Source organism: Zalophus californianus, chromosome 11, assembly GCF_009762305.2.
Source record: "Zalophus californianus isolate mZalCal1 chromosome 11, mZalCal1.pri.v2, whole genome shotgun sequence".
Taxonomy (NCBI): domain Eukaryota; kingdom Metazoa; phylum Chordata; class Mammalia; order Carnivora; family Otariidae; genus Zalophus; species Zalophus californianus.
Window position 1 is genome coordinate 113383337 of NC_045605.1, and position 15408 is coordinate 113398744.

General features: G+C 61.6%; 1 protein-coding gene and 1 long non-coding RNA gene across 3 annotated transcripts; one reads left to right on the forward strand and one right to left on the reverse strand.

The window, feature by feature from the left end:
* Positions 1-246: 246 nt before the first annotated feature.
* On the reverse strand, positions 247-12947 carry B4GALNT4 (beta-1,4-N-acetyl-galactosaminyltransferase 4). The gene is given in 25 exon segments (XM_027579553.2): positions 247-653; positions 1164-1192; positions 1194-1291; positions 1647-1800; positions 1912-1984; positions 2118-2271; positions 2417-2706; positions 4798-4987; positions 4990-5044; positions 5046-5093; positions 5095-5714; positions 5784-5884; positions 5973-6073; positions 6152-6261; positions 6335-6469; positions 6611-6677; positions 7898-7976; positions 8167-8234; positions 8418-8518; positions 8597-8687; positions 8763-8773; positions 8776-8857; positions 8952-9047; positions 9427-9530; positions 12609-12947. Coding segments are annotated over 25 exon segments (3198 nt in total). The 5' UTR covers positions 12760-12947; the 3' UTR covers positions 247-463.
* Positions 12948-13190: 243 nt separating this feature from the next.
* On the forward strand, positions 13191-15408 carry LOC113913795. Of its 2 annotated transcripts, none has more exons than XR_003517268.1 (3): positions 13191-13232; positions 14879-15072; positions 15197-15408. It is a non-coding gene; the product is annotated as an uncharacterized LOC113913795 (long non-coding RNA). The 2 variants fall into 2 exon arrangements; XR_003517269.1 differs by lacking the exon at positions 13191-13232 and adding an exon at positions 14062-14252.

Below are 15408 nucleotides of genomic sequence, written 5' to 3' on the forward strand. Positions count from 1 at the left end.
GAGCCCTTTCCCCTGGAGGTCCCACCTCTTAAGCTCAAGGGAAGCGGTGAGTGGTCCTGAGTGTGGACGGGGGCGGGGGTCAGTGTGGCTGCCGCAGCTGTGAATCAGGAAGGACCGAAGGGGCAGAGACAGTGCCCAGGGCTCTCTGGCAGTCGAGAATCATCTCTGCCCTCCCAAGAGAACCAGGCAGGGGACAAATCAGAACTAAAAAAAATATTTCATTTCATCTGAATAAAAAACGGAACAGACAGAACTCTCGGAAATCCTGAAAACAATGTCATCGCTACGGCAAAATTTCACAGAAATCATCGCACAGAGTGTGGAGACTGAGCGCGGGCCCCAAGCAGCTGTGGGGGCTGCCTCTCTGGGGAGGGGCGTGAAGGGGGAGGTGGCCCCTGGGGGCCAGGCACAGGTGGTGGCTGCACCCCTGGGAGGAGCCCTGCCAGGTCCCCAGGGACAAAGCTCAGGGCCCGGCCTCCAGCTTACCACCACAGGACTGTAGCCAGGGGCTGGGAGGGCTTGCCTTGTCATCAGGGCCCCTCTGTGCGGGAGCTTTCCGGCTGTGTGTGCCCCACATCCCCCGCTTGGAGTGGTAGTGATGGTAGAAATTCCTCAGTCGGAGCCGCTCTACCTCCAGCCCTGCCTGCAGGACCCTGGGTAGAAAGGGGGTGTCAGGACCCTGGGGAGGGGTGGCAGAGGGAGGCAGAGCTGCCTGCACGGCTGGGGGTGGGGGTGGGGTGAGGACCTGGTGGTAGGGGTATAATTGTGGCTGCCCTAAGTCTTCTGGAATAGGTGGGTGGGCAGGACCCTGGCCCAGGGGCTGGGGGTGGGGGCCTCAGGGATTCCACTACTGTAGGCTCTGGTGGGAGATGGGGACTCAGGGCCACCACTGGGCCTAGAGGGTCTGGGGGACAGAGTCTATTCAAAGGCTGTCCCTGAGTCTGCAGGATCCTGGAGGTAAGAAGGGGTTTTGGGGGATTAGGGTGGGGATTAGGGTGGGGATTAGGGTCAAAGGGTTTCTTCCTAGGCCCACAGATCCTGGGAGATGAAGCAGAAGGACAGAGTCCCTGCAGCACATGAGGACCCCTCGGGCTGCCCCCTCCCCATTCAGAGGAAGCTATGGAAGTGTCCTTAGTCTCCCTGAGGGGTGGGGAGGTGGTCACCTGTCCAGGAGTTCCCAGTCCTCGCCCCCCCCACTGGTCACGGAACTCCTCAGTATTCATGCCTCCGACGCGGTCAAAGTCGGACTTGTAGATCCCGAAGAGGCCAAAGCCATTCACCTCCCAGTAACCTGGGCAGGGAGGTGCCCTTCAGACACCAGGTCCTGCAAGCCTTCCTCCCCAGCCTCAGGAGTGGGTCTGGTACAGGGTCCCATCGTCAGAGGGGCTCTCCGGGGGTCACTCTTCTGTGGGGGGTCATAATCTGGAGCCCTGCACATGACTGGGGTGCTGGAGGAGGTCCCTAAGGGTCAGGCATGACCCTGGAGGTTCTGGGGGGAGGACCTGGGGTTCTGGGCAATATGGGGGGCATTGATGGGTCCCCAGGCCTACCTCAGGAGTTGGGAGAGGCCCGCAGGGGCCTAGATTTTACCCTGGCATTGGTGGGACTCCTAGCGTTTACTGGGGTGGGGGCATCCTGGGCATTACCATGAGGGTCCCCTGGCGAGCTCCCGCAGCCCAGGCGCATGACCACAGGCGCAAAGGCCAGCTTGCCCTCCACACAGTGTTTGCGGATGCCGTCCAGGATGTTGGGGGGGAAATGGATGTGCAGATCGCAGAGGAAAACGATGCTGCTGGCATCCTGGAGGTCAAGGTCACGGGGAAGTCTGAGCCCCACCCATTCCTCCCCAAGCTTAGCTCCTCCCTTGGCTCCCCCATTTCGCTCTCCCTACCGCCCATCCCTCCCACGCACCTCCACCGCGTCCACTCCAGCTTGCAGACCCGCGGAGCGCTCAAAGTTTCCAGTTCGCCTCAGGTACTGGTACCTGGGGGTTGAGGGAGAGCAGGGGGTGGGAAGTCACAGGCACGGGTCCCTGGGGGCAGGGGTAGGAAAACCCACCTCCCCGAGGAGGCAAGATGCGCTCGGTCCTCCCCAGTGGGGGTGGAGGGCACTATTACCGGGGCAGCCGAGCCGCACGCAAGGCCCGTTCCACATCCATATCCTCGCTCTCAAAGTCCACCAGGATGACGCTGAAGTGTGAGTCCCCTGTGCGGGTGTGCAGCGCGGCCATGTCCGCCAGGAACTGTGCCACCCAGCGCGCCTGGTTCTTCACTGGTGGAGGATGGTGCCACTGAGTCCATCCCAAGGTGACCTAACCCCGTCCACAGCCAGTGGTGCTCCCTCACCTCGCTGCGAGGTCTCCTGGAACCCCCCCACCCCCATCCCAGGTGCCTGGGCCCATGGCACTCCCGCGCACCTGGCACGATGAAGTGCACCATCACATCCTGGCGCCAGGCCAGACGCAGTGGCCTGCACAGCTCCGGGTGGCCGTCTGGGCGCGTGGAGGCCGCGGGAGCAGGCTCAGGACTCTCTCCGTCCCTGTCGCCGTCTCCCGCGTGGGCTCCCGGCAGTCTCAGGAAGACGTACTCTGACAGGCGCAGGCGGCCGCCTCCACGCTCCTGCAGCTCCAGCTCCAGGAGGAAGCGGCTTCCGCGCGCGGAGTCTCGGCGCTTCTCCACGTTCACGATGCGCAGAAGCGCATAGCGCCTGGGAAGTGCGGCTGGGTCAGCACCCTTGGGCTTCGACCTTACGTTCCTCCCTCTTCTCCGCCCCCAACCCCAGAAACCAGGTGGCCACTCAGCTGATGGGCTGGGGTAGCTGCTGTGAGTCCTCTGCCCTCCCAGGCTGCTACAGCCCCCTCACCCCTCATGCCCTGCTGGGGCATTCGGAGAAGACAGGCCCACATTGTGTGCCTCCCCCTCCCCAGGGTAGTGCACACTTGTAGGCGTCCCCAAGCCCAGGCCAGTCCTTTCCTCCTCTGTGGTCTTCCCGCCACCACTCACATCCACAGTGATCTTTATGACATGCTCAGAAAACTTCAGGGCCACCCACTGTCCACAGAATGGGGTTTGGATGTCTTAAAGTGGCATTCTAGGACCATAAGCAGATTCTAACTTGCCTTCAATGTCCCCTCATGCTGAGTAAGCTGACTTCCTCTTCCTACAGGGTTTTTGTTCTGGGGTATCCAATCTGGCATGCTTGCCCCAATCGTTCCCTGCAGGGGGTGCCACTGGGCCGACCCTGAGCCTCTTCTGTCCCTTCCCCCCTTCCGGCCCTGCTGAGCATTTTTCATCCTCCACTCTGCCTTCAAGCAGAGCCTTCCCATCCTGGGAAAACAGGATCCTGCCCATGCTAAGATTGCTTCTTCCTTCTGCTGCATGTCTTCCCTTTGCAGGCAGCACCCCTCACCATGGGAGTCTACCTGAGTGACCTCCAAGGGGTACATACTCCTCCTGTCAACCCCTGCCATCCCCACTACGCTCTGCCCCAAATGCTCTGGGTCTACCCACACTCTCAGTCCTTGGGGCCATTCATAGGCTCTCTTAGAGCCAAGGGCAGGCTCACACTCAGCCACCTAGAATCAAATCCCTGCCCCTCACGTGCCATCCCATCACTGCCCTGGACCTAGCCTGTCAGTCATGGCCCCTATGAGCTTCCCACTCTTGTCTATTCCTCTGCAAGGCAGCGACAGGTCTGTCTTCAACCCAAACAGGTCAAACCCCTGTCCTGCTCAAAACCTTGTATCAAAGTAAGAAAAATGAGCGCTGAGCAGGTTGTTCAAGGCCCACAATTACCCCTTCTCTAGTCTCTACACACCAGGCCCCTGGCCCCTTGTCCCAGTGCCTTTGCATACCATTGCTGTCTGTGTAGATTCTGCTCCTCCTTCAAGGCTCACACAACTCAGAACTCACCAGTGCCACCAGCGGGACCAAGTTGAGGCCTCCCACTCACCACACCACTACCTACGTGGGGATGGAGACAGGCCTAGATTCCTGGGGCTTGAGGGAGACCAGAGACAGCCATGGGGCAGGAGCCCTGTGCCCTCCCCTGGAGTCAGAGGAAGACCCTCTTGGAAGACCCAGTAGCATTGTGCCAGGAGAAAAGGAGGGGTCCAGAGACTCTCAGGTTGACTTTTGGATGTGTCTCTATTTGGTGGAGAGTCCTGGCTGGCTCAGATTCATTCTTGGGTTCAGGCCTAAGGTGACAGGGTGGGGTCTGGAGGTGCACAGGGGAGCCAGCCCTCCGTGTGTGTGTGTGTGTGTGTGTGTGTGTGTGTGTAGGGGGGGGTGAGGCATCTAACACTGGACAGGAAACCTAGACAATAAGAAGCCCCAGAAGGCACAGAAGAGACAGGCAGAGAAGACTCTTCCCTAGTGGGTGTATTTGCACTCCCAGGTCAGTACCCTGAGCACAGAGGCTAGGGCTTCCCCTTCCGTGTGCACTTCTCCTCCCATACCCGCTAGGGCCTCCCCTTCCCATGTGCATTTCTCCCCCCAGTACCCGCTAGGGCCTCCCCTTCCCATATGCGCCCCTCCCCCCAGACTCTTTAGGGCCCCTCCTTCCATGCATGCCCCTCCCCCCATACCCCCTCGGGCCTCCCCTTCCCATGTGCGCCTCTCCCCCCATACCCCCTAGGGCCTCCCCTTCCATGCGCGCCCCTCCCCCCATACCCGCTAGGGCCTCCCCTTCCATGCGCGCCCCTCCCCCCCATACCCGCTAGGGCCTCCCCTTCCATGCGCGCCCCTCCCCCCATACCCGCTAGGGCCTCCCCTTCCATGCGCGCCCCTCCCCCCATACCCAGCGTGGCGGGCGTTGAGCCGTTCCATGTATTGAGCCACCACGTCCACCGCCTCAGCCTCAGGCAGCTGCAGGTTCCCGGACACGTTGCAGCGCAGGTCGTTCCAGTCGGAGCGCAACAGCTCGAAGTCCATTGCGCCCACACTGAATGTGCGCTGCCAGTCAATGGCGTCCTCGCGCCAGCGGCCACGGGGGGCCCCGCCGCCTCCTCCTCGCTGTCCTCCTCGCCCTGGGCCCCATCCTCATCTGCTTCCTCCCTCCTCCTCGACCTCGTCCTGCCCAGGCAGCTGTGGCCTGGGACACCTGGGACAAGCTCAGGAAGGAGGTCACAGGCTGTGCTTCTGACAAGTTCAAGACCGCGGTGGGCGCCGTGCGTCCCAGCATGTGCGGCTGGCCCTCCTGGCTCTCCCGGGTGGCTTGCGCCCGGGCAGAGGGCCTCAGCTCTGTGGCCAGGGAGCCACCGGTCCTGCGGCCTCGAGACCGGGGCGGGCGTGGGGGTGCCCGCAGCTGCACCCGGGGAAGAGGTCTGGGACGGAGGAAGACTCCAGGGAAGGGCGGCCAGGGCGGGCCGCGTGGGCTGAGAGGTGCCAGGTCCTGCGGGGGTGCCCGTAGTCCCGGCCGCACCCGTGTCACATACACCTTTGGGGGCGGCTGCTCAGCTGCGGCTCGGGGGCGCAGGGCGCGGCCCAAGAAGAGGGGCAGGGGGCGCGCAGCCCGGGCAGCCCAGCTCAGCCCCCGGGAGCGCCTGGGGGTTGGCAGGTCCCGGGTGCTGGGAGGCGCTGGCGGGGTAGGCATGGTTCCCGGTGGTGTGGTGGGGGCCACGGGGGAAGGGAATCGGCGGCCGCTCTGCAGGGGGGACGCCTCCGTAGGCTCCAGACTGTCTAGCAGCTCCCCCTCGTCCTCATCGTCCAGGAAGTCTGTGGGAAGCATGGTTAAGCCTGCCACGCCCAGGTGGGCACACGCTGGGGGGACTGGGGGGCACTCACCATCCGGGTTGAGAAAGAGGAAGGCTCGGCGCTGCACCTCTTCCTCTTCATCTTCCTCCCCCTCCTCTCTGTCCATCTTCATGTACTTATAGAACCCAAACCTGGGTTGGGGTGGGGCATCAGAGAGGATACCTCGCCCCGCCCCAAGAGGCCCCGCCCTCATTCCTTGCTGGTGCACCCCCCCCCCACCTTTCCAAGTATAGCGGTGACTCCCGGTAGAAGCACTTGTTTTCCGTCTCCATGTGAGTGAGGCGCGTGTGATCATTGGGGTAGACGAAGGACAGGTACACCTGCGGGTGGGGCAGAGGGCTCAGGGACCCTGGGAGGGAGGTCCAGGTCTCAGGAAGGTCTTGGTGAGGGGCACTTACAAACTGCAGTCCCTGGTATCTCGCAATGGGAAAGTCCTTGACAACATAGGTGGGGGCGTAGGTGCAGGGCTCCAGCACATTCTCCAGACTTGAAGGCTCCACCCGAGGAGCTGTTGGAGGAGTGGTCACAGAATGGCAGGCTGGGCGTCCCCGCCCCCACCCCCCTGCAGGGTCCCCTCTCACTGAGGAAGAAGGTGTCTCGGGGGTCTGGGCGCAGCATGTCAGCTCTGGGCTCCTCCTGCGGCAGGTGCCCCCCAACATGGCTAGCTGGAGACTGGGGGACGTGGGCCACATGGTCCATCTTCAGGGATGACTCATCTGGGGGCAGAGGGATGTGTGGGGTCCCCAGGATTACCCAGAGACCAGTCCTCACCCCTCCCCACCCGCATCCAGCACCCATCCCAGAAACCACGCATCAGGAGCCCACCCCACTTCCCAGAGAGGTACTGGGCTCCACACCTGTGTACAGGGAGATGTGAGCAGAGCCTATGACCTCAAACTTCAGGCCCGGCAAGAAGGCTCGCCACTGGGGGAGAGAGGAGTGGTCAGGATCAAAGGGTGGGGGTGAGAATGGGAACAGAGCTTGAAAGGAATGGGTCTTCTCTGATGTGGGCATGGGGAACTAGTGGGGGTAGCCCCTTCAAGGGTGCAGGAGACTTGGAGGGTGGATGGGAGAGGGGTTCTTGGTGGCAGGTAAGGACCCCCCCTATGCTCCCTCCAGGCCTTTCCTGACACCCTAAGCATTCTCTTGCCTGCGGGTTATGGCTTTCCTGTGGCCTGCTTCCCCATTCTATAGCCAATGCTCTCCTGGAGGTCACAGCTGACCTTCCAAGGGCTGGCACACCTCATCTCCCTAGCTCTCCCCCTCCCTGTGTCCCCACTGCTGTGGCTGCTCGTTCTCAGTCTCCTCTGCAGGCTCTGTCCCTCCCTCCCTCCTCTCAAGCTGGGGTTTCCAGGAGCTGTTCTAGGCCCTCTTCCCTTCCTACCTCATTCTGGGTCCTCTCGGCACCCCGTTGTCTTCCACAAGATCACCCTAAACCTGCGTCTCCAGCCTGGACTCCCTGCCAGCTGAGCTGGGTTGATGCCTGTCACATACACCAGGCACATGCGACACCCCACAGAACTGGGGCTGAGAACCCCCATCCCAATCTAGTCATCACCGCACACACAGCCAGGCTCAGGCCCTCTGTCTTGTGCAAACCTGCTTCCCCCAGCACCTGCCACTTCTTCCTTTCCCACCTTCCTGGTTCAGGGACCACACATAAAAGATCCCTCCCCCTGGGCTCTCTGCAACAGTGGCTAAAGGGTTTTTCCTGAAATGTAAACCCAACTGCTTCATTCTCAGGACAAAGCCAGAGCTGTCCAGGGTTGGCACTGCAGGCCCTACCTGGCCACTGGACCCCTTGGAGTTCTGGAAGAACACTCGGTGTTCCTATTCCTCTGCTGTTGTTGAGATTTGGAATTTGTCTGAGGCACCCCATCCCAGATTCTCTCCTCCTTGGATCTCCCTATGAATGTCTCATCTCTCAAGACTCTACTCAAGTGACACTTCCTCCATGAAGCCTCTCTGAGCAGGCAGAGCTGACCTTGGGCCCTGTCCCTGAGGGTCTGCTTTGCCAACTAGATGGGAACTCCCGGGGTGGAGGCAGGGTCCACACCATTGCCCTGAAGGGAGTGTTGGGAGCAGAGAGGGCAGGGGAGGGGAGGGGATTCTCTGGAAACCCATGGATGGCAAGCCACACTCACGCCCACTTCCACGTGGTCTGAGCCTCGGTCGTCCTGCTTGTGCAGCAGCTCAAAGTAGTACCTCCGGGAGGCCATGAGCCTGGGGACATAAGGAATCAGGGGGACATGCCCCTGCCATGCCCCCAGGAGCTCCAAACAGAGAGTGCAGAGAAGATGGGGTGCCCAGGGATGGTCGCCCAGGGTGGTTTGGCCAGGACGGCACAAGTGCAGTGGTTTCATGTGTGCAAATGTGTGTGCACTCTCATGCACACACACTCCCAGCCACTCACCGCTTGGGCTTGGACACCTGGGAGCTGAACTTGGTGAATTCTCCAGGAGCCGTCCACTCTGAGCCAGTCTGGGAAGCGATACAGAAGGGGTGGAGGGGGTTCACCCTCTCCTTGGGGGCACCAGCCTCATCCAGTCCCCGTCCCTTAGAAGCTGGAGGAGGCAGGTGGCGGAGGCGGCAGGAGGCCCAGTGAAGACAGATGGGGTTGTGGGTGGAGGGGCTGGGGCAGGAAGGCTGTGGGGTTGAGGGTACCTTGCCCACAAAGGCCACCAGCTGGGCACTCGCCGGGCTCTCGTTTGGGCTCAGCCAGAACTCAGAGTTGTCATCTGAAGCCACAGAGAACTGGACGTCTCCTAGGCCACAGGACAGGGACTCAGGGGGGTGTGGGGCCCCTTTGATCTCCCCTCCCTGGCACATCCCCGCCCTCACACCATCTCTTGCCGGGTGGATGAAGCCGAAAATCCGTAGGCCATAGTTCTTCCACTTGGGGGACACAGCCAACTTCTTCACGGTGGTGCGAGTCTGGGGGGGCAGTGATGTCAAAGCCCACTGTGTACCCCTCCCCACCCTGTAGGGCCTGCCTCCCCCAGCACTCACATGAGGGAACAGGGGAAGTGCAGGTTCCTCCTCAGATGGCCCACGGCGCCTCCGCACCAGTCCTCAAACACGTGCAGGTTCACCTGCCCCTTGTACTGGGGGGGCGGGAGAGGGGCCTTACCTTCTGCAAAGCCCCACCTCCAGCACTCCCCTGAAGCCCATCACAGCCGCAAGCCAAGCAGAGCTCACCTCTTCCCACCATGGGGGCGCCTGATGAGTGAGGTTCAGAGGGGGTGGCTTTCCAGCCCCCACAGGAAACTGCATGTTTGGGTCCCGGCCTTCAGGCTACAGGAGCGAAAAGGCACCGGGGTCAAAGCTGAGAAATGGGAGGGCAGGGAGGGTTCACACAACCACACACAGCGGGACACAAACTTCACAAGGGCTCCCCTGCACACATCCAGCCACAAAATCCCAAATCCATCGTACCCCAACCACACACATCCACATGCCCCTCATCACAGCTGCCCAGGCAGACAATGAGCCACGCCACACGTGCACCACCTAGCCCCCCCAGACACGGAACTCCAGGCCAGGCGATGCTGAGGCATGCACACCAACAGGCCGCACCTGGGTCCTCTGCCCACACAGCCCACGGGCTCCCGAGGCCACTGGCATGCGAGTGTGTGTGCTGCACACACACACCCTTTCCCACAGCCCTGCTCACCACCTGCTCTTCCTCATGGCTCTCGCTGGAGTCCTCCGCCCTCTGTGTGGATAGTGCAGTCCGGACACCCCTGCCCTCCGTCACACCGCTCAGCTTCTCACCGTCTGTGGGTGGCATGTGGGGCATGACTGGGGCCCTGCTGCTGGGGGTCAGCTGGGGTCGGCGGGGTCTCCCGCGGAACCCGCTCCTTTCAGTCTGCTCCCTCGTACCTGATAGCCCACCTACAGCTGTGCAGCTGCTCTCTGCTGGGCCCTTCTCCTACATCCCTCCCCTAGGGGTGGGCAGCCCCTTCTCAAGGCCTCGGCCTGGCTTTTCCGAGCTCCCGACCAGTGCCAGGGAGCAGAGTTGTGTGCGACATGTACACACTCATCTGGGAGTCCTGGCCAGTGGCTCCGCTGTCAGGAAGGCCCCCAGGAAGTGCCCTCAGCACTTTTCCCCCATACTGAGTGTTTTGTGTCTCCCTCCCTTATCAAACTGTGCTAAGGGTTAGTGCTGGAACTTGTTATTGGGAAAGCTGGTGCTTTTGTCTTAAGGCTAAGCCAGGCCCAGCTCATGGCCACGTGCCACCTCCTGCCCTTGGGGCAGGGGTTCAGGACCAAAGGAGCCCTGGCACCAGCCTGGATGGAAGAGGGGATAGACACGCTGGCCTGGCTGCAGGAGGACCTGCGGCAAACATGGCTCTGGAGAGAGGCTGTACCCCTGAGAAAGGCTTCCTAGGTCTGTGGACATCTCTCGCCCCACCCCCCATGGACACATCCCCTAGCCTGGGGCATTGCCATGCCCCTAACTCCCTCAGATTCCCAGACTTCTTACCCAAGCTGTGGGCCTGAACATCTGACCCTGTACCCTGGGGCAGGGTGGGGAGTGCCACACCCTGGGACCTGAGGCTCTGGGAGGCTTTATTGTAACCCACCTCTGCCCCTGCTGGTGCTCCCACCTAGGGATCCCCAATCCAGGAGCCCCGCCTCTGCTGCAGGGCAAGCCTGGGTTTTGACATCCATGCCCATCCTTCAATCCAGACTCCAGGAGCTAGATTCCTGTGTGGACATAATTGGCCTGAGCCCCTTCTCCAGGACAGGGGAGCTGTCCTTGGTCTCCTGCCTCTGGGACTCCTGTGGCACCTGCCCACCTGGTCCTTCTTCTGGGTTCCTCCCTCACTGCCCTCTGTCCAGCTGGCAGATGAGCCCCTAAGAGGTTCCTGGCCAAATCCCCACAGCCTGGCCCTGATACTCCCTGCCCACCAAGCTAAGTCCATGGGTACTAGGGGACTTCTGTGGTGGGGTTGCAGCCCAGGCTGCCACCACTGTCTTGCAGGGGCTGAGCCCCAGCACAGTGAGGTCTGCAGAGGCCTCCTGCCACACAGGTATCCTGCAGGGTACCAGGAAAGTAGCCCCCCTGCCCCACTCCAATGCTGCCTCCCCAGCTGTAAGTGAGGATAGCACTGACCCAACACTCTAAAAGGCCTCGGGCATGTCTAGCTGCTCAGCTGCTCACAAGCCTTACCTGGGGGGGGGGGGGGCAGGTGGCTGGACAGAAGGTGGGGCTGCAGCCTAGAGCCAAGACCTGTGGGCTGGAGCTGTTCTGGAAGGTGCCACAGGAGAGTCTGACCTCCCAGGACCCTAAACAGCTCCTGCTCACCCAGGAGTAGTGAGGGCAGTCTGGCCAGTCACCCAGCTTCTCTGCTGGTGTAGCTGAGAGCAGAGAGGGACTCAGAAATGGAGTTCCCACACCTCACCCCCTCCCAGTTGCTGAGCTAGACTCCCCAGCTACTCAGGAAGTCGAGCTGGGGAGGACTGTGGTTGCTTGGAAAGCCACAGAGGTGACTGGGGAAGGGGGTCGGTTTTGTCCTGTGTCACTGGGTCACGCACTGGGTCCTGCCTTGTTTGCTGATAGCTGGGGAGGAGGGCTTCTTTTAGGGACTGAGCAGCGTTGGGGGCCTCTCAAGAGTGTGGTGGCTGTGAGGTGTGTAGACTCTGGGGGGTTGGGACAAGCTCCAGACCCCTGGCCTGGGAGATCTGTGGAGCCAGGTGTCCAGGCACACAGAGGGGAAGCAGAGGGCTTTGGCAACTGGTAGACAGGATTGGGACTGACCAGGGAGGTTTGGACCCTTTGGTGGAGTGGCCCTGGGTGTTGTGAGCCAAAGTCATCGTTCCAAGTCTTTAGGAAGCAAGATTCTCTCTCTACACCTCCCGTCCTAAGGACGCCCAGCACCCTGCTTCCTTAAGAAGGGTCAGGGGCAGTCTGGCTGGGATCTTCCCAGCCCTGGGCAGGGGCTTCTGCTCCCGCCTTAACTAGGGTGTGTGGGGGTGGGTGGGGGGGTTACTTCTGTCCTGAAGTGTTGCCCTCTCCCCGTCCCCACACCCCTTCCGCAGGTTCCAGGCTTTCTGCTTCTCCTCTTCCCACCAGGTCCTCATAGTTTTGTTCCTCCTGCCAGGAGTGCTCTTCCTCCAGATATGTTTCAGCAGCCACCACCTTCAAGAGGGCGTCCAGATCCCCTTAGCTAAAGGGGCACAACCCCTCCCCTAGCTCTTTCTCACAACACTCAGCAGGACCTGATTTGCTCTGTGGGTTCACGGTCCTCACTGGAGTGTGACTTGGAGGGACCTGGGAAAGTTCACTCCAGGCAGTTCAGGGGTCCCCATCATCTCCCAACACAAAAGCATCTCAGTCTCTTGTTACAGGTTTACCTAGGGCACCCCCTCCAGGAAGCGTTCCAACAGCACCAGTCAGCTCCTTCCAAACCCTTCCCCCACCCCCCGTCGGGAGGCTGGATCTGTCTCTCCCCTTTCCCCAGCAGATGGGTAAACTGAGGCTCTGCTAAGGAGGCAAGTGGTGGAGGTGCAAGGCCTTCTTGAAAATCCCAGCATGCAAGGCCTGGGGGCGATGTCTCAAGAGCCCACCGTAAACCCCGTCACTACTGGCTCCAGGTCAGATCCCGGAGTCCGCCCAGGTTTGGGGACGCTCCCCAGGAGGGTCGCGCACGTCACTGCTGACGTCATTGGGCTCCGGGCCGGGCCGAACCGCGCCCCCTGCCCCAATATCTCCGAGCCAGGTAAGGTGGCTAGGGTCTCCGGGCGCGTCTGGCCCACGCCGAGCCCCGGGCGCGGTAAGAAGGCCCGGACCCCGCGCTGCTCGTGGCCCTCACCGCCCCCCGCCCCCAGGGCGCGCGCCCCCTCCAGTACCTCGCCCGTAGCCCAGCCGCTGGCGCAGCGCGCGGCCCTGGCGCACCAGGCTCAGGTGCACGTACGTGAGCCATGCGGCGCAGGTAAGCAGCACCAGCAAGAGCAGCAGCTTGATCTGTTTGCGGATCTTCTTCACCGGGAACCACGGCATCGCGGCCGGCCCCGCCCCGCCTCGGGCCGTGCTCAGCGGTACCGCTGCGGCCCCCGGTTCCCGAGCGCCCCGCGCCGCATCTCCCGGCCCCGCATGGCCCTTTGTCCGCCGTCCGCGGCCACAGGGTGCGGCCGCGACCCAGGCTGCCCTCGGCCGCGGGCCCGGGGTGGGCGGCGGAGCGGCTCCCCGCGGTGCCCCCCGCCCGGCCCCGCCCGGCCGCTCCGGCTCCACGCTCCTGGGGGCCGCGGCGGGACCGAGCAGCATCCACGCTGCGGTGCTACCCACCGTGAAACGGGTCCGGCAGCCGCGCGGCGCGAGCCAACCGGGGCCCGGCCAGCCCGCAGGGAGCCAATCCGCGGCGCGGGAGGCGGGGCCGGCGTGTTAGGGTGTGCCCACTGCTCGTCTCCACGCAACGCGCGCGCATCCACCTGGGCGCGCCGGCCCGCGCCGCTTGCGGGCGCCGGGACCTGAAGGTGCGGAGGCCTAGGGCCGGGGCCCAGGGGTTCACGGAGGTTGGGGAGTTGTGGGGACAGTGGAATGAGCGTATGGGGGTGCGAAGGACGCGGGGACACGGGACAGAGGTCAGGGGGTGCCCAAGGGACAGTGTGGTGCGAAGGACACGGGAGGCAGGAACGCGGGGATGGCGGCGGGGCAGAGGGGTTGGTGGGTGGGTGGGGGAACGGGCATAAAGACGGGAGATGCAGAGGACTGGGGGCTGTGGGCCTGGGACACTGGGGTGGCGATCAGGGTGTGTAGGGATGGAGGCAATGGAGGCACAGGCTATGGGTTGGGGGGCGGACACAGGGAGCAGAGGACTCCAGGAAATAGGGGACACCAGGGGCTTAGGGAACGTGGAGGGAAAGCTGGAGGCTGGGGTACAGCCTGGCCTTGGAGCTGGAGCAAGCCTATAGAACATAGTGCAGCCAGGAAGAATGGGGCTCAAAGTGGAGGCAAGGGAAAGGAAATTTGGGGGAGAGACACCAGTGGTAGGTGATGATGATGGATGAGGGGGCCGGAGTGTATGTGTGTGTGGGGGGTCTTGCCATGGATGTGAGACTGAGGAGGATCTCAAAAGCAGGTGGCTTCATCCTGGCAGCCAGGGTCTTTCCTGGCTGACAGGTGGATGGGCAGCAGAAGGGCAAGTGAAGGCAGAGTAAAGATGGGGAGCAGTTGCACAAGCAGGTGGGCAGGACACGCTGGAAGGGGCAGGGGTGCACAACGCAGCTCTTCCATTTTGGACTGGAGCGCCGGGGTCTGGGGTGCAGCTCTTGCTGAGCTGGTGGCGGGAGGGGAGTATGGGTGGATGATGAAATTTGCCCCACTTGGTTCCCATTCTTGCCTGGGCCATTCCAGGCCCCCCCCCTGCCCAGCGGCCAGCCCGACCCTTCTCCCTTTCTCTCTTCCTCCACCTGTTCCAGTTCTGTGTTACTGTGCAACACACCACCCCAACAGGAGCGGTGTGAACCAGCTACTGGGGTTCGTGGATTCTATGGGTCAGTAATTTAGACAGAGCCCAACAGGACAGCTTTCCCTGCTTTACGACAGGACAGGCCTCAGGTGGGAAAAGTGAATGGCCGGGGGCGACCCTGATGACCGGGCCAGACTTGGCTGCACCCTTGTGTTGGTGCCCAGCCAGCATGGTTAAGCAGAGCACCCGGATGGGGCCGCTTCCAGGAGGTGGCCTCGGGGCTCCAGCAAAGGGGGCAAAACGCCTGTTGGGTTACCACACATCGGTTCTGCCACATGCAGTCACAGGCCACCCAGGTTTGAGAGGAGGGGACAGGGACCCCCAGCGCATCCGGGACACATTGTGCAGGAAGTTGCAGTCTTGCTGTGACCTGCCACACTGCCCTTCTGTCCTTTCATTTTCACCGCGGGGCCCAGAATCAAGCAGGCCACGTCCCACCGTCTGTCACCTACCCCGTGGACAGTGCCCACATCTTCAAACCTCCTCAGCCACCGCCTCCCGTCCCTGCCCTTCCCCCCTCCAATCCACCTTCCTCATTTATGTAATCTGCACACTCATTAAAACATACCAAATTGTGTTTTAAACATATTAACAGTGGTGTGCTTATGTTTCTTTTATTTTCTCTAAACCACATGTCGGTATGCCTGCTAGCGAGTCAGGTCAGTTATCTTCGGAATATGGCAGAGCACTGCTAATGGTTTGTGCTGTGACTCACTGTGAGGCTGGCCAAATGCTCCAGACACCCAAGACTATCGGATCCACTGAATCATGTGGCCCAGATGGCCGAGAGCTTACGTGGCAGCCTGGGCCTCCTGCAGCATCTCCTTTTGTTCTGGATTACTCAGGTAAGGGATTGGAGTAGTAGACCCAGATGAGGTAAAACCGTCTCCCAAAGGGCAAGACATACCAGTCACTGTTGTCTGTTTCTTTGTGGGAGGGACTGGTTACAGCCACTTGCTTTGCACTTAGGAAGGGATGTCTGCTGGGCCCCTAGACATTTCAGACGTGGAAAGCCTTGGACTTTTTGTGGAATTTATTTTTCACTGGGCCTACTGAGGATAAATGCCGCTTTCTGCTCATCACTTCAGTCAATGTGATGTCACCAATGTAATGGTGTGAGGTCCAGTGGAGAGGAGCAGCGACCGAGTCCCCATGGACTTGCTTCGGTAATAAAACCACCA